At 33.7% G+C, this 19,046-nt stretch overlaps 1 protein-coding gene across 6 annotated transcripts in view; it reads left to right on the plus strand.

Annotated features, from left to right (window-relative positions):
• The window catches only part of LOC129739106 (protein roadkill), a 221,105-nt gene that overhangs the window by 161,423 nt on the left and 40,636 nt on the right, over positions 1-19,046 (plus strand). For 5 of the 6 annotated variants that reach the window (XM_055730532.1, XM_055730519.1, XM_055730524.1 and 2 more), the window contains one exon: positions 16,501-16,654. In XM_055730532.1, coding sequence (XP_055586507.1) covers positions 16,577-16,654 — 78 coding nt within the window. In that variant the 5' untranslated portion in view covers positions 16,501-16,576. Of the gene's footprint in view, positions 1-8,547; positions 9,267-16,500; positions 16,655-19,046 lie in introns of those variants that run through there. The other variant, XM_055730515.1, reaches the window with a different exon arrangement.

Below are 19,046 nucleotides of genomic sequence, written 5' to 3' on the forward strand. Positions count from 1 at the left end.
ACCATTTGTGCACGATATTTTTGCGATGTGCTGGGAAAATGTTTGAAACTCGTGTATTATTTCATAAGGACGAAACTATTCTTAATATTTTTATTAGAATGAGTTATATAGAGGTTTTTTTTACAGCCAATATACGTATTATTGAAACTAGAGAATGCAGCTTGGATATCGAACCGGGAATTGAAAATGAGACCGGAAAAACCGGGAAAAAGCCTGAAATTTCAAATCAAAACCGGGAAAAATCTTTGTGGATCATTTTTTTTTCCTAAATTAACCTGCTGCAATCTAAATTTCATTGGTATCATCTTATTTTTTTTCTCAAAAGCGGATATCATCATCTTATTTAAAATCGGAATCTAAATACCATAGAAAAATGAGGGAAAAGGTCGATTTTTTTTTGAAAAATCGGGATTTTTGAGTTCAGCTCATACATCTTACATTTTTTATACACTCCAGATAAAAAATTGAGAATTTGTCTTGTTAGTTTTCTTAATTTTGACTGTTTTGAATTGGGGTAAAGAAAGGAACAATTTATCAAAAATCACAATATTCAGTACACGTTTTTCATCGTAACCAAACTTTAAGTTTATGCGAAAAAAAATCTAATAAAATCAAAATTTTCTGGTTCATGTTATCTACATGTCAAAAACTACTGAAAAATTTGTCCAAATATAAAAATTTAAATTATTGACAAGCAAAAAAGGCGCGAAGAACTTATGTCTCATAGTGTTAAAAAAATAGTTTTTCACAATTAAGTTCAATTTTTGTCATTTGAGCTAAAATTAAAATCATACAATTATAAACCTTATTCAGAGTATTCAAGACGATAATATGAACAAAATTTCAGAATACTTTGGAGAAATAAATTCAACGGATTCTGTTTTCAAACTGCTAAGAATAAAATTTAAATTCGAATAAAAATCAGCAGCAATTAACTAGAGCTTTGCATTAGAAATAAAAATTAAAATTCGAATCATAATACAAACTTAAATTTAAGTTTTGAGTAAAATATAAATCCGTATTTCACACGAAATTCATCGTTGATGATTATATTTAAAATCAATAGCTCAATAGACAAATTCAGTAAGCGATAAACTTATTTTTAACTGTAAGATCGTCGTTTTAATTCAATCGAAAAGTAAAGTCTTAACAAAATTATAGAATGTATCAGTTTTGCACCAGATATAGATTTAGACATGAAGATTCGATTGGTATATGTACTTATATACTATATATATCCTAAGGGCCTCAATTATTTTCCTACTCCTTTACAAACCCTGATAAACATATTCATTTGTGTATTTTAAAACAGAGAAAATTATAAAATGTCAATCGAAAAACTGGGAAAAAACCAGGAATCTTAAAATGGAAACACGCTGGCTTTCATACCTTTTATTTAAAAAAAAAGGGTCCTTGAAAGGTTTTGGACATTTTCAATAGCTTTGAACAAATCTTCCAAAAGATATAAAAAAAATCCTTCCGTACTGTGATGTCGTAAGGGAATGGTTTCAGACTATTACTGGACTGTTGACTACTGAATAAAGTATCAACAAATTTATCGAATAGAACCGTCAACGGACGTTACTCGTTTCGTTGTGACATTGCAGCGATTGTGCACTCCTAGCTTTTCCTTTCCCATCAATCATCAGTAATTTAGTATGCCACTACAAATTAACCTGTTCCTGTCCGAGATTTTTCCGCATTGAAAGTGTTTTTATTGGAAGATGTTTAAAAAAACGAATGAAGTAGAGCGATCGATTTTTTATACCCATATTTAATGGATGGTATCAAAGTTATCTCATACAAACACTGAAAAAATTATTATTTTAAAGTGTTTAATTCGAAATAGTTACATCATCAACACATTGCATTGTATCGGACTATCCTTCCGCGCGTGATGACAATCACCAAATCGCACTAATATACATGGTACAAAAATCCATGTCCTCGTGGTGTGTCATTGCACTCCCAATAGATTTGCACCCGCAAAAACTTGTCTGGTGTTTTTTCTACACCGAATGTCAACGAATCTCCCATTATAGTTGGTGCGTAGTACGTTTACCTACTTAAACGGCGATTTCGGTCAATTTGATTTGTCAAGTTCAGCGTCCAATTTGATCATTCGATTATGACATGGGATGATGTATAACTGGTTTGTTTTTGCCTATTTTTTTCAAGAAAATTAGCTTTGCAAATCGTCATAATTTCCGAGAAATGGTAACAAAAATACTATTATCTACCTACTTATTCTGTTTTCTTTCTTATATATTGCGCAATCAGGGTGACAAATAGCAACTAAATGTTAGCCCAAAGCCCCAGCGAATCATCGCCGTTTCAAGGTCTTCCGGTCAGTGACTTGCTGTTTCATCACAAGCCCCACTCCCATATTTGAGCATTGCCTGCACCGCAAAGTTCAAATATGCCATCAGGAATATACACTGATGGGTTGCGTTGCGGCGCGAGTATTGCACCTAATGTAGATATTTACAGCAGCCGACGACAAACTAACAAGCCCCTTACTAATGATGATGCACATAATATGGTTCCGCTAAGTTTCTGTAATTAGCAAGAACTTGAACTTGAATTCCTTGTGTCGTCGTTGCTTGTTGGCTAGCAGCCCGAAGTCGGACGCAGCAAAAGAGTATGAGTGAAACACTCAGGGAGCTCTTTTCGGTTGACTTGAGTGGGTGATAAGGTAGGAATGGGATGGTTCTGATCTGCTCCGGCGAGTGTGGTATCGATTACTGCTAAAATATTTGCGAAGTGGTTGACGACATGAGAGTCTTGTGTGATAGCTGCGAGAAGAAGAAAACGTAGGTGAATCTTTATCGGAGGAACTCATTGGTTCAAAGGACCATTTTCGGTTCTGAACGTTCAAGATCAATAAAAAGGACCTCATGACAGTTCTTGAGACAAGCAGGAGTTACAGACTAGCACAGGTAGTCTATAGATTGTTTTAAGGAAGTTAGGAGATGATCCAGAGGCAGTCGTGACAGGAGTTGATGAGGTCAATATGAGTCTTTTGAACTTCTTTCATGTCCTCAAACATGAACTTTACACTTGTTAGATCAAGTAAACTCTTTGACCATAATTCAATGTAGGATAAACGTCCACCTAGGAGACATATAAAAAACGTTGAAATTTCGATGGGTTTTTGTTTCTTTCCCCCCTCCCTCCCCCTTTCATTGAAGTGCACATCGAAAAATAACAGGCAGTAGTTCACCCTGCCTCCTGAAACGTGATTAAAACTGGGGTTAAACCCCAGTCAATAAGTTGAAGGTTCCGAGAATATCACTCAACCTCATGAATACGATGAAATACAACTCGCTTTTTTTGTTCCCAGCCTAATCAGAGCTGATTCAACTAAACTAACCGCCAACATTTAACATTTTTTCCTTCTCCTATTTGTTTCACGATTTGCAAACAGGTGCGAGAAGCTTAGAGATCCCAGGAACGGATTGCACCGCCCCTATTACTTTGAACGCGATTAGATTCAGAAATCGGGCCGGCCCCCCCGATACAAGATTACAATTTCATGGGCTGTTTTACATCTCATCTTCATCTTAATGAATGACTGATAGTTATCTATGTGTGTGTGGGCAAAAGTGTGTTATTCAAAATACGGAATTTCAACCTATAGCGTATGGTCGGCCATCCAGAATGTCTCAAATTCGATTCAGGAACTCTCAGCTGCGAGTGAGTGCCTTGTATACGATTTCTTGAAGAGCGAGCGCCAAAAGAGCGGCTGGTGAGAACCGTATCGACATCGACCATTCGGGATCAGAGCTGCCAAGTGTTCGGCTCGATCGATTTATTAGTTCTTTGAACGATTAAGATTATAAATAAACTTGAGGAATATATTGGGAGTGTTCTTTGACATTTTATAAGGGTGACAACATATGGATTCTGTTTAGAGAAACTGATGAAACGCATGTAAAAATATTGTCATAGCCATTTTTTTATAGAAATAGGGTTGTAAGGAGTGTTCACGAAAGAAGGTGGACACTTGTTTTTTTATAGTACAAGTTAAGTTTTTGAAAAAAAAAAAAATCAAACTCAGTTTGAAATATCGTAAAAAAGTGTACATTTCAACAGGTATATGAGAATTCAGAGCCTTACGCTTTATTTTAAGAGCGTTCGTGATTTTTTTAAATTGATTTTGTTAAATTTGGCACTTATTTGATTTTGACCATTTTTGAATAAGCTTAGATACTCGAGTTTTTAATCGTGTTAGCTTCTGTACCATGTTTCTCAAGATGACAGTACCGTTCATAATTGTATAGAAATTGGAAACAAGCGCACTGTCACTTCGACTTTGAACTTCCATAACTTTTTACTCTGATGATATTTTTTGATCATTTTTTTGCTTTAGATAGATCAACTATCACACTATTATATCACAAAATTTGGGCGTTTTGGAGTTTGTGTGGCCTGAGAAACAGTAATTTTACGAAAATCGGACTTTTTGGACTTTTCTCATTCAAACTGCAATATCTCTGGAACTACGCAAGATTTTTTATTAAAATTTTGCAGAGTGATTGTTGAAATATGAAGCTAGCATGTCTGAAGTTTTCGAAAAGTTCTATCGATGAGATCAAAAGTTACGCGAGGTGCAATATTTCAGGAATGATCCTTGAAATGCGATTTCTATAGAATTTTGGACAGAAAAATACTCAGCACTGTTTTGTGGCTCTAAATTGAATGCTCTGTAAATCTAACAAAATAATTTTGAACTTGATGCCCGGTGAATCGCGATAAACTGTATGAAAGACTTGAATTTTTTTAGCAATCACCTAGTTTTCAAACTACGAACACGAACCACCGGAGTAATTAAAAGTTCATATGACGAGCTTTAAAATTATTTGCTTGAACCACAACAGCAATCACAATACTCTCTTTGGTTTAGTTTTCAATTTGAAAGCTGAAAGCTCCACGACAAAAGCTCGGATCGATTGGAATCGATTTTGACAGTTCTTTTGTATCGATTGGAATTTTGTGTCTCAGACGTCGCTTCTCTTATATGTAGGTTTACTTTTTTTTAGAGGAAAAGCTGATTATTGATTGCTAGTTTGCAAAAAAATTTATCCAAAACTAATGTTAAATTCATATAGCAATGAGTCAAAAACATGACCAACAAAACCCACCCCCAAAAAATTATACGAACTCGGCCGAACTCTTAAGGTTATAACTTTCAGAAAAAAGGCACAATTTTGGATATTTTGTAATAAAACTTCTATTACTTAGTTGAAATATTTATTTGACAGTTTTCACATAAATGTGTGTTTGAGCAATTTGAACAACTTTCTTTAATATACCAAATTTCTAAATCGTATACTAAAAAATATATTTAATAAAACTTAATATTACTTGTATTGTTTTTTAAATGCTCGTATCTCTGACAAAATTTGTTAGAATTATAAAGTCTACAACTCTTGTGAAGACATCAAGTCTCTTAACTAATTATTTTAAAAAATAATGGTTTTATCCCCTCCCAGGTAAAAAAATAACTTTTTTCTTTTAGGAATATGAAAGATCATCAAAAAAATATGACAATGTTGTGAAGACTAGGATCGTTAGACCTTCAGGGAAAGATCGATTCCCAAGATCGTTTCAGCTGAATGGTTCCGGGATCGATCCACCTTAAAAAATCGAAGCAAAAGGATCGATCTTTGCTAGATCGATTTTTTAAATTTTTGTTAAAGATGAGTGCTGCCTGAGGGCTGATTTTATCTAAATAAATAGCGAAAAACTACAGCAAAGCTCATAGTTTTCAATGTATGAAATTGAATGAGCAATACAAAATTCAACTTCAGAATGTTTAATTTTTTATTTCTCTAAACGACATACTTTCAAGTTGGAGTAATATGCGGGTTCGATAAGAATACGTCTAAATAGAGTAACTTACCTGTTCAAAACAATTTAAATTCGGGATGAATAAGCCACAGAAGCTTAAAATCCCTTGAGAAAAAAAAAAAAAAAAAAAAAAAAAAAAAAAACAATTTAAATAATTTAAGTCAGTTCATCACGGCCATAGGTCATGGTACAAAATTAACGCGTTCAGTTATCACTTGGAAGGCTCAAGTTCAATTCTTCAAGCATCCAAATTTTTTAGATATAATTTTCATTAAAAGTAGAGGCAATATTCAAATAATAATTTTAAATTAGAATAATAATTTAAATGTAAATACGAAACGAATGCTTTATTTTTTTTAGAAATACATTTGATTCAAAAACTGAACATCCTTCTACCGAGCTTTGATCATGGAACTTGAAATTTTCGATAAGAACTTGAATCTTGAGCTGAGTAAAATGCTTTGGATCATGGGTGGTCAGAATTTTCACCAAAATGTTCTTGTTTTCAAGCTAACCACAGGCGGATTTATGATGCCAAAATTTCATGAATTTTCATCAGTTCGTCAGTTCATTTTTTGCTATTCGCTAGCTTTAAAGTAGGTCTATTTTGTTGAAAATCTCGGCCACACAAGCTTTAGATGCTTAATTCAAGGTTAAGTAAGTTTTCAAGTGACCGTTCTATGAACTAACGATTACTTGAGCATTGGATAAAAATTCAGGTTTTTCTCGAGAGTATAGACTTTCAGATGGTAAGCTGATATCAAAATTCCGCATGAGACTGAATCTCAAAATATCCGGAATACATTGAAAATAAGAACTTAAAAAAATCGAAAGATCGGATCGAAAATAAACCGATTTTATCGGTTTTCCCAATACCAAAGAATCGATCCAAAAATCGAAAGTTTGAGCTCAAAAGATCGATCTTGCAAAGATCGATTCAAGATCGACCAATCCTAGTGAAGACCTCAAATGTCTATCGTTTACCATTTGTCCGCAATTAATTTTGATAGCATTTTAGGTCCATTTACCACTGTGTGCAAGGTTGCAAAATTGTAATAAAAACCAACTCTGATCGAGAAATATAGCTGAATTCCAGATAAAATGCTTAAAGTTACTTAAAATAAAATAACTCGTTGTTTACTTTTCTTCAAGGGGGCCGGACATTCGGCCGAAGGCCGATAGGCCGAAAGATGTTAGGCCGAAGGTCGCTAGGCCGAATGGATTAAAAGGCCGACGGATGTTCGGCCGAATAGGACAATAAGCCGAATGGGACATTAAGCCGAAGGTTATTTGGCCGAATGGTCATTTGGCCGAATAGTCATTAGGCCGAATGGTCGTTAGGCCGAATGGTCATTAGGCCGAATGGTCATTAGGCCGAATGGCCATTAGGCCGAATGGTTATTTGGCCGAATGGTCATGAGGCCGAATGGTCGTTAGGCCGAATGGTTATGAAGCCGAATGGTCATAAGGCCGAATGGTCATTTGGCCGAATGGTCTGTACGGTCGTACGGACGAATGTTCGTAAGGCAGAATGGTCATGAGGCCGAATGGTCGTTAGGCCGAATAGCTGTTAGGCCGAATGGACGATAGGCAGAATGTTCATAAGGCCGAATGGTCACAAGGCCGAATGGTTATTAGACTGAATGGTCGTAAAGCCGAATGGACGATAGGCCGTGGTCGCAAAGCTGAATGGTCGAATGTGGCCTTGCATCCATTTAGCCTAACGACCATTCGGCCTATCGTCAATTCTGCCTTACGCTCATCCGGCCTGACTACCTTTCGGCCTAGCATCCATCCGCCCTTACGACCATTTGGCCCGACGATTATTTTTTCTAATGACTATTCGGCCTAATGATCTTTCGGCCCAGCATCCATTCGGCCTTACGACCATTCGGCCTAATGACCATTCGGCCTAATAACCATGGCCATTCGGCCAAATGACCATTCGGCCTAGTGACCATTCGGCCTAATGACCATTCGGCCTAACGACCATTCGGCCTAGTGATCATTCGGCCTCATGACCATTCGGCCTTACGAACATTCGGCCTAATGACCATTCGGCCTAATGACCATTCGGCCTAGTGACCATTCGGCCAAATGACCTTTCGGCCTAGTGATCATTCGGCCGAATATCCTTTCGGCCTAGCGTCCTTTCGGCCTAACAGCATTCGGCTGGATAACCGTCGGCCGAATAACCCATTCGGCCTAGTGGCCTGTTCGGCCAGATAGCCCATTCGGCCTAACGTCCATCGGCTGAATGTCCTTCGGCCGAATGGCTTTCGGCCTCATGACTTTCGGCCGAAAGACCCAGCCTCTTTCTTCAATGCTCCTAGGTTATGAATCTGTAGATCATGCTTTGACAGCTTTATTTATTGGGTTTAACCCTCTACTGTATGAATTATGATTCCGTTCAGAATAATTAAAATAATTTCTGGTTGCACTGCAAAGTGAGCAGCAGTCCCATTCCGACTCTCCTACTGAGCGAAAACCGATCTAAAGACGAAAGAGAGAGAGAGAGTGTAACGAAACACTCACGGAGTGATGAGTGCCTATCAGATCGGTACCGAACCGACCGAATCGGACGAAAAGGCTGAATGCGCTCTGAGCGTGAGTGGAAGTGAGATCTTACGAAGCGCCGAGTGAGTGCCCAGCCAGGGGGATGCCGCAGTCGCGTTGCAATCCAGCCAGCCTGGTTCAGTACTGGTCTAGAGGTGTTTGTGTGCGCGCTTCCCTGATACCGGAGATAGTTTGCTAGTCCGTCGCATCGGTTAGAATCGGTTTCGCGCGTAGTTCCTAGAAGGAAGGATTCTGTGGAACAGATTTCCTATCACATTCGGTTGTTGTTAGCACCTGAGAAGCTAAAGGCAATTAGTGATTGGTGTTACAGTGTTTTTTTTTATTATTTGATTCAAATCATACAAGTGTGCCCAACCTTATGTGGCATGATGGGGGGATGTGACCGGCCAACTTTGTCGGCTTTGCCCGATAGCAGGAAGTGTTCTACATCGTGAGCGTTGTGTATAGAAAGTAGGGGGAAAATATCTTCCTCTTCCAAAATATAGTATCATGTGTCATAGGGATAGAAAAATCCCACCAAAGTTCCAAGTGATGGCTGTGGCCAAGTTGATTTAACAACTACCCTTCATAGCCCTAACAACAGTTTTGTGGAAGCAGCTGGAAGCACCCGCAATACTACTGTGTGTGAATGATTCCCGGAGTGAAGTGAAACACATTATAATTCTAAACTGCGGGCCGGAGAAGTACAATCAGTATAAAATTCTCGGAATTCACGGATTTTCACATGTCGATCTGGATTCGGGTGCCCTGTGGTGGATTGCACGTGTTCCCGCAACTGTTTTCTAGATGACGTCATCCGCTGACGATTCCAGTTGGCTCAGCTATTACACTGTGAGGTACGGACCGGTGACCGGTTCAAGGTCATTGACTTTGATGAAACGAAGCCAGTTTGGTCTGGATTAACATGTAGCCCTGTCGTTACTAGAAACACGAAAGCCGTGAACCAATGAGCTGACCTTGTAATCAAGGTTCTCGCTACTTATTCTGCGTACTTGTTCCATTCGGGCAACTCGTTACATTGAACCTTTTTTTTCTTCTTGATACCTAGTCCCTTTTTATTCCTTCTCTTCAACCTTCTTCGTTGAGAGACAGGCAGCTGTCGATATTTTCATCCGTTTCCTTTTTCCCCTGGAGCGTTTAAGTTCTCATATCCATCGCTCCAGTTCGCCGTGCCGAGGAATTGATTTGGTACGCATTTAGACCTGTTGTAGGTCCTTCGGTATGGGAGGTTCAACTCCTACGTTTATTATGTATATACGCCATGTTGGTGGTCCAGTTCCTGCTGAGTTTTCGGATTTTTTCCCCTACTATCTCTCCCGGGAAGGTTATGTTTTATGCTACTTAATCCTAACACATGCCACATGCCAGCAGATTGGGATAGATTATGCTTCACCTCGAAAGGATGAGTTTGAGGGAACCAGTCAAAATTCTTAGGATATTATATGGACCTCACCGCATAGAAAATCGTGGCTTTTTTTCCTTGGTTGATCTATTAGGAGAAATCGTTCTGTCATTTTTCAACTGGTGGACTCCTACTTTAATTTTGTTGCGGTCGCGACGAACTCTTAAATACAATACATAATTCGATTCAAATGGAAGTCTTTAACGTAAGAAAGAAAACTAAAAAATTCGCCCCCACTTAGCCGGACTCCCATCAACTTTCTTCAAACACACCCGTTTCTGATCGAGCCGGGCTAGGGTTGGAAAAACTTTCCTTACAGTATTTATTAGAGTGTTTCGATTAGGCGAGGTGCATGGGAAAATTAAATCACCGCGGTTTCATTTTTTCTACGGCAAGGGCTTCTGTCTGATTCGAGAGCGAATAAACGAACGTATGTTTCTCATGCACCTTTATGTTTGGGAAATTCCTCCGGTTGAGAGCTGTTTGTATTGAAATTTACAAATCGTAGATCAGAGGCTGGGATAACGTTTTTTAAGCGAATAATAACAAGTAATTTGAAGGAATCCTACATATAAATTGTCTCCATCAGTCTGAATTGAACGCCATTAGATCAATTTAAAACTGAAGTTTTTGGAAACTCATGTTATATTTTTACATGTGACGCTTCGAAAAACGAAAATAATTCTATGGAATGTATTGCTTGGATTTTGAACTACTGATTCCAAAAGTTGGAGCGATTTTCGTAAGATGAAAAATGTTGTGATATTTTAAAGTTACAGGAGACTTTATCCTTTTTTTACGAAGTGAATTCTAAGTGACCGTCAAGTTAGTTTCATGTTAGCGGCAAAGTTAATCTCTTTACTTTGTCAACAAAGTTAACAGTGTTTTCTATCCATTTGATTGGGTTCAAATAAAAGTTCCGACATAAAGAAATCCATCCCATTTCCACTAAAACAGGACGACACTTGAATCAATCTAAATAATTTTAAATCTTTTTCCAGTACAATAAACAGCTCAAACACTTCGTTGATTCCAGACCAATCCTTCAAATTTGTTGCTTTTGTCAACAGAAAACAGGCGTGTTTTCAATGGCAAGAAAAACACCAGGTTTTTAAACTCAAACTCAAACTCAACAGACTCAAACCAGCTTTTCAAACTTCAAACTCAATGCACCGCTTAGAAGTTATCAATATTTTTTTAAATAATATTCGAAAATCTAAAAGAAGACCTTAAAATTGACTCTACTTACTTTTTAGAGATCTCGGAAGGAAAAAGCCATAGCGAAATAAAATTTAAATTCATCGAAAATTTCCACCTTTTTGTTTACCTTTTTTTCCTAATAACAAAACTTCGAAGATTCTTCTGGCATATCGAATCGAGCATTGTTTGATAGTGTATAGGCCCAATCCATAACTCACTCGATTGCAAAATGTTCAATTAATTCTCAATCTTGAAAATTCAATGATATTTTTATAAAAATTGACAGATTTTACCTAATTAACATGAAACGAAACAATTGACAAATATGAAAAAAATGTCAAAAAATACTAAATTTACAAAACTGTGAAAATTGACAAAAATCGACAAACAAAATCTCCAAATATGACAAAATCGACAAAAATGAAAAATTTGACAAAATTGTCTGATTTGACAGTAGAAAAGATGAAAAATTTGACCAAACTGTCAAAAATCCGAAAATTGACGTAATGGACAAATTGACAAAAAATTGATAAAATTCAAAAATTTGAATAAATTGACAAGGTTGACAACATTGACAAATTTACTAAATAGACAAAAATGATTTAACAAAATTGACAAAATGATAAAAAAATGACAAAAATGATAAAATTGACAAAATTGACAAAAATGACCAAAAAGACAAAAAAGACAAGAACGACAAAAATGACAAAAAGTGACAAAATTGACAAAATTGACAAAATTGACAAAAATACAAAAAATGTCAAAAATGACTAAAATGACAAAAGATACAAGAATTACAAAAATGACAAAAATTACAAATATGACAAAAATGACAAAAATTACAAATATGACAAAAATGACAAAAATAACAAGAATCACAAGAATCACAAAAATGTCAAAACTGACAAAATTGTCCAAAATGACAAAAATTACAATTATGACAATTATTACAAAAAATACAAAAATGACATAAAAAAATTACAAAAATTACAATTATGACATAAATGACATGAATGACAAAAATGACAAAAAAAAACAAAAATTACAAAACTTATGAAAAATAAAAAAACACAAAAAACCAAAATGAAAAAAAGACAGATATTACAAATATGACTAATCTGACCAAAAAAACAAAAATGACAAAGGATTACAAAAATGACAAGCACTCTTACCAAAATTGCAAAAAATCACAAGATATGACAAAAATAAAAATAACGACAAAATTTATTTTTGTCATTTATGTGAATTGTGTTAATTTTGTTAGTTTTATCATTTTTTTTAATTATGTTGTTTTTTTTTTCAATTAGTTAATCAATGTGGTTAATTTTGTCAGTTTTGTCACGTTTAATTTATTTTGAATTTCGCCATTTTTGTTATTTTCAACATTTGAGAAAAATGTCAAAAATGACAAAACTGACCAAAATGACAAAAATGACAAATATGACAAATCTTACAAAAAACCTAAAATAACAAAAATGACAAAAGTTTACAAAAATGATAAAAATTACAAAAAATGACAAAAAATGACAAAAAATGACAAAACAGACAAAACATTACAAAAATGACAAATATGACAGAAATGACATACATGACATGAATAACGAATATGACAAAAATTGACAAAAATAACCAAAATGATAAAAAAGACAAAAATGACAAAAATCACGAAAATTACAAAAATGACAAAAATCACAAAAACGACAAAAACCACAAAAATGACAAAATGACAAAAATGACAAAAATGACAAAAATGACAAAAATGACAAAAATGACAAAAATTACTAAAATTACTAAAATTACAAAAATTACAAAATTGACAAAAATTACAAAAATTACAAAATTACGAAAATGATAACAAATGACCAAAATGACCAAAATGACCGAAATGACCAAAATTACGAAAATGACCAAAATGACTGAAATGACAAAAATAAACCAAAATGATATAAACTTCGAAGATTCTTCTGGCATATCGAATCGAGCATTGTTTGATAGTGTATAGGCCCAAGCCATAACTCATTCGATTGCAATTAGTTCTCAATCTTGAAAATTCATTGATATTTTTATGAAAATTGACAGATTTTACAAAATTAACAAAAAACGTAACAATCGACAAATATGAAAAAAATGTCAAAAAATACTAAATTTACAAAACTGTAAAAATTGACAAAAATCGACTTAATTAACAAAATCTCCAAATATGACAAAATCGACAAAAATGAAAAATTTGACAAAATTGTCTGATTTGACAGTAGAAAAAAGTGAAAAATTTGACCAAACCGTAAAAAATCCGAAAATTGACATAATGGACAAATTGACAAAAATTGATAAAATTCACAAATTTGAATAAATTGTCAAGGTTGACAACATTGACAAATTTACTAAATAAACAAAAATGATCAATTTGACGAAAATTAATAAATTGATACAAAAATTGTCAAAATTTTAAAAATTTGATGAAATTGAAAAAAATGACAAAATTATCAAAAATTCAAAAATGACTAAAATGCCAAAAGTTACAAAAATTACAATAATGACAAAAATTACAAATATGACAAAAATGACAAAAATAACAAGAATCACAAAAATGACAAAACTGACAAAATTGTTCAAAATGACAAAAATTATAAATATGACAATTATGACAAAAAATACAAAAATGACAAAAATGACAAAAAAGATAAAAATTTACAAAAATGACAAAAAAAAAAAAAATACAAAAATTACAAAAAATTACAAAACTTATGAAAAATACAAAAATTACACAAATAATCAAAATAAAAAAAAGACAAATATGTATGACTAATCTGATAAAAAAAACAAAAATTAAAAAGGATTACAAAAATGACAAGTATTACCAAAATGGCAAAAAATGACAAAAATAAAAATAACGACAAAATTTATTTTTGTCATTTATGTCAATCGTGTTTATTTTGTTAGTTTTATCATTTTTTTTTAATTATGTTTTGTCAAGTTTAAACTTTTTTGAATTTTGTCATTTTTGTTATTTTCAACATTTTTTTTTTTTTTTGCATTTTGTCAATTTTGTCCTTTTTTCATTTCTTCATTTTCAAAAATGAGAAAAATGAAAACAACTGACCAAATGACAAATCTTACAAAAATAAAACAAAAATGACAAAAATAACAAAAATGACAAAAATGACAAAAATAACAAAATTGATAAAAATGGCAAAAATGACAAAAATGACAAAAATAAACAAAAATGATATAAAAAGATAAAAAGGAATAAAAACAAAAACTGAAAAAAAATTACAAAAATGGCGAAAATTACAAAAATGACAAAAATGACAAAATGGACAATAAATACAATAATTACAAACAATGTCTATAATAGATAAAAATAAATAAAAATGCAAGACAAAAATAACCAAAATAACTAAAAAACAATGAAAAATGGACAAAAACAACGAAAAGACCAAAAAAAAATACACAAAAATGACAAAAAATAAAAAAATTAAAAAAATGACAAAAATGACAAAAAATTACCAAAATGACAAAATTGACAAAATTGAAAAAACGGCAAAAACGACAGAAATATCAAAAAAAAAATGCCAAAATTGACAATAATGACAAAATTGACAAAAATGTAATAATTGACAAAAAATTACAAAAATTACAAAGAATAAAAAATGACGAATATGTCAAAAATGATCAAAATGACAAAAATTGCAAAAAATGACATAAAGTGACAAAAATTACAAAAATGACCAAAACGAAAATAACGACAAAATTCACTTTGGCATTTATGTACATTATGTTTATTTTGTTAGTTTTATCAGTTTTGTGTATTTGGTTGGTTTTGTCAAATTAGTTAATTTTTGGTCAGTTTTGTCAATTTCGTTACATTTAATTTTTTTTTAGAATTTTGTCAATTTGTTTATTTTCAACATTTTGTATGCATTTCGTCGATTCGGTTTTTTTTTTTCGTTTCTCTCAATTTTGTATATATTTATAATTTTTAAAATTTGGTCAATCCTGTCAATGTCGCTATTTTTGACAATTTCGTCAGTTTTATTGGATGTTAATTCTGTCAATTTGGTCACTTTTATCATTTTTTTTAATTTCGTAATTTTTCATCTTATTTGTTAATTTTGAAAATTTTCCAAATTCTTGTCATTTTTGCTTATTTTGTCAATTTCTGTTGTTTTGTTTTATATTTTCTGAAATTCGTATATTTGAACAAAAATATGCATGCAATTAAGGAGAGTGATAAAATTGAAATAGAAATATAAAATTGACAATATTGTAAATAATAACTAAATTGGCAAAAAATACAAAATTGAAAACATATGAAATGTATTGTGAATTCGACCGATTACACTAGTTTACACAATTAAAAAAAATCGTGATCTTTTTTGACCGACGTATATTTTTAATGTGAAGTTGGGCGCTGAATCCGAAAATGAAATTCAAAAAAATCTCAGTAGAACAATTTTTGAAATTGGAAAAATTGAAAAAAGTGCTTGTCCTTTTTTTTACTAAGTACTAATACTTTTTTTTAGAATTTGTACTTCATTTTTGCGTATGATCAACAGTATTGTTGATGTTAGTTACTTTATGATTGAAAAAAATAGCAAAGCATTTTTTAAAGGAAATTTTGTTTCACTGAAAGTTTTAGACTTGAAGGTTATATTTAACAAATCCAACGCGAAGTTAAGATAATCGATAGAAAATTTATTATCCTTTAATAAGCAAAAAAAGGAAATTTCAAATTAATGTTAAGCAGTCAGAGATATTTGAATCTGAGTACAAGTACTTTTTTAATTTTTTTCAAAATTTCATATTTGGTGTATAACTCAAAAACTGTTCTACTGTGTTTTTTGTTATTTCATTTTTGGATTCAGCGCCCGATTTCACATTAAAAGTGATCTTCAGTTTACTTAGTTCAAAAATGCAGTAAACTAGTGTTATTGGAACCTTACTGAATCGTGTTTTATTCCAGCGATTGTAATTTTACCCAATAATGTCTTCAATATACTCGATTTCTTTACTTCAAAGGTCAATCCGGACAACGTTAGAATATTTGAAACACATGGTTTTTATTAAATCGTATTCTTAATTTTTCTTTGTGTTGTGACTCCGAAACGAGTACATTGAGATTATACTTATCTAAAAAAAGTTCCATAGAAACGGGATCACACAGGATATTCCAGGATCCATTAATTGAAAATCACTAATTAGTTGCACATAACAGTAATTTATATAAAAATTATGATAATCATAAAATACGCTTATCCTATATACAATTTTGAGTTTTTACTCTTTCAAAAATTGTTTTATTTACTGCGTTAGAAATTCTTCAATAATAATTTGATGATTCAGTCAGAATCAAGAAAACTATCATTTGTTTATGATAATATGTATCCAAATTTTATTAACAGGCAAAGAAAGGCTACGATCCGCTGTCAAGTGTTCTAAATCAAGTTTTTTTTTCTATTTTCTTGCAGATTGCCGGTAGTGAGTGACTGTCCGGCAGGGCAGACGGCTAGAGTCACCTCCAACCTGCACTCACCCAGCGGCACAATGGCAGTTAGCAGAGTGCCGTCACCCCCGCTGCCAGAGGTCAACACGCCGGTAGCGGAAAACTGGTGTTATACTCAGGTGAGCAAGCTAGCAAACAGCAGCGCGGGTGTCGTCAAGATACAACTTGTTAAAAGTTTCCAAAGGAACACTCTCAACTCAAAAACCAGTCCAATCCAAAGTTCTCAACAGCAGGTGTACAGTACATAGTCTGCAAGAAGCAATAATGTTCTCCTCAAAAGAATTGATTTGGCTAGTGCCTTTTTTGCTTCCTTCTCATGATTTGGACTTTTTGGGGTGAACGTCGTCGTCGTGGGTCGATTTCGGAAGGAAGGTTAGCCAATTGTCAAGGCTCCTCCGACCGTTTACGGTCTGGTCGGTTTCTCCTAGAGTCGAGCTAGCTAAACTTCAGCAGATACTCACACACATTAGCTCATCTATAGAAACAAAAAAAAAACACACTGCTCCCCCGATACTTCAGCCCGGTGTCAGTCGTTGAACTTTGGGGGAACGCGTTCTTCGGCTTCCATCAAGCAGCCATAGCAGCGGATAGTTTTAGATGAAAGGTGTCGTGTCTCGCTAGAACGATACGACCGCGTGGAATCGTTTCAACAACGGAGGATAGCTTCTGTTTTGGCGTATGATTGCTCGGAACATGGGGCAGCACGATTAATGCAACTCGACGACGACGAGAGGGAACCGTCTAAAAAAAATGTAACTTAACACACTGTCATTCGTGGGGAACATGAACGAGACGATGACGAGAATACCAATTTCCTAGCGGCAGCGAGCGAGGCTATCAACTCCACACTTTATACTACGCTCAACCGCTAAACGCGTGGAGGGCCCCTTCTGACGTTTTCTGTCGTTCTGCTGGGCACCAAAGGATGCAATAATAACAATAATAATAATCACGATGAAAAATAACGTGTGTAAGGCTACGTAAAAACGGAGTAAAGAACTTCGCGTAGCGAGTAAGTTCCGCACTCTCGCACACATCCATTACGTACGTTGACCTCCACTAGGGCCAGAGGAGAGAACGGCTTGGTACCATATTTACCACACAGCCAGGCCGCAATTGCCTGATGATTGGGTGGGTTGGTTCGCACTCCTTCGTTTAAATGTGTAGCTTATCTGTTGCCTGTCGCACATTCGTACAAATAGGATGTTTCCGCGACGAAGAGTAGTTTTTTTTTCAAGGATCAATATAGACTGATTGAAACTCTGTTGTTCCTAATTTGAAGCGTCCGTTTGAAAAAAAAAAATGTTTTTATATCTGATAATTTTCAGTTTAATTATTCAGTTTAGCCAACCCAAACAATAATACTAGTTTACAGCATTTTTGAACGAAGTAAACTGAAGATCACTTTCAACGTGAAATCGGGCACGTGAATCCGAAAATCATATACAAAAATATGGTTTGAACTATGCTTCAAATATGAAATTTTGGAAAAATAAAAATTAAGCATTTTTGTCGTTTCGATCATAAATTCACTAATATCAACAATACTGTCGATCATACGCTGAAGCTGGGTGGCCGGAAAAACCGGGAATTTAGAATCAGAACCGGGGAAAAAAAACCAGGATAACTTGAGTTGACAATAACTTGACCAACAAAACCCACTAAAAAAATTATACGAGCTCGGCCGAACTCTTACGGTTATAACTTACTGAAAAAAGGCATTATTTTGGATATTTTGTAGTATATCTTCTGTCTTAATTGAAATATGTATTTCACTTGTTCCACAAAATTGTGTGTTTCAACAATTTGAACAACTTTCTCAAATATACCGAGTTTGTAAACCGTTTACTAAAAAAGATATTAAATAAAAACTCCTAATAACTTAAATTATTTACAAAAGGCTCGTAACTTTTATGATTTCCATGCGATCTTGATGGTGTCTTCAACAAAATTTCTCGAAATAATAAGATTTACAACTTTTGTGAAGACGTCAAGTCCCTAAACTAATTATTTTAAGAAATATTTTTTATTATTTCCCCTAGAGATGAAGAAATCACTTTTTTCATTCAAGAATTCGATAGATCATCAAAAAATATGGAAATGGACGAAGACATCAAATGTCTATAGTTTATCGTTTGTCCGCAAATAATTTTGGTCGCTTATTAGGCGCATTTACCCCTGTGTGCGTCGTGTCGTAGAAAACTTTCTCAAGCATACACTTTTTTTTAGATAACGGATATTGTGCTGAGCTTAGTAAACAAAAAAGTCTTTAAAATGAAAAAAAAAACTTTCGAATTTCATACATTTTATTGTTCTAGTTTGTACTATAGCGCACTTTCTATACGAATCTTAAAAAATAGACCAAAATACCTAGGTGAGGAAATAATAATTTTTTTTTAATAAATTGAAACTTTTAAGTTGTAATATAAATTCATATGTTGAAAACAGATAGTTTTTTTTACTAGATACACAACTTGAAAACTAAGATTGATAATTAACATCTTTCTTATA

Source organism: Uranotaenia lowii, chromosome 1, assembly GCF_029784155.1.
Source record: "Uranotaenia lowii strain MFRU-FL chromosome 1, ASM2978415v1, whole genome shotgun sequence".
In the NCBI taxonomy this organism is placed as follows: Eukaryota; Metazoa; Arthropoda; class Insecta; order Diptera; family Culicidae; genus Uranotaenia; species Uranotaenia lowii.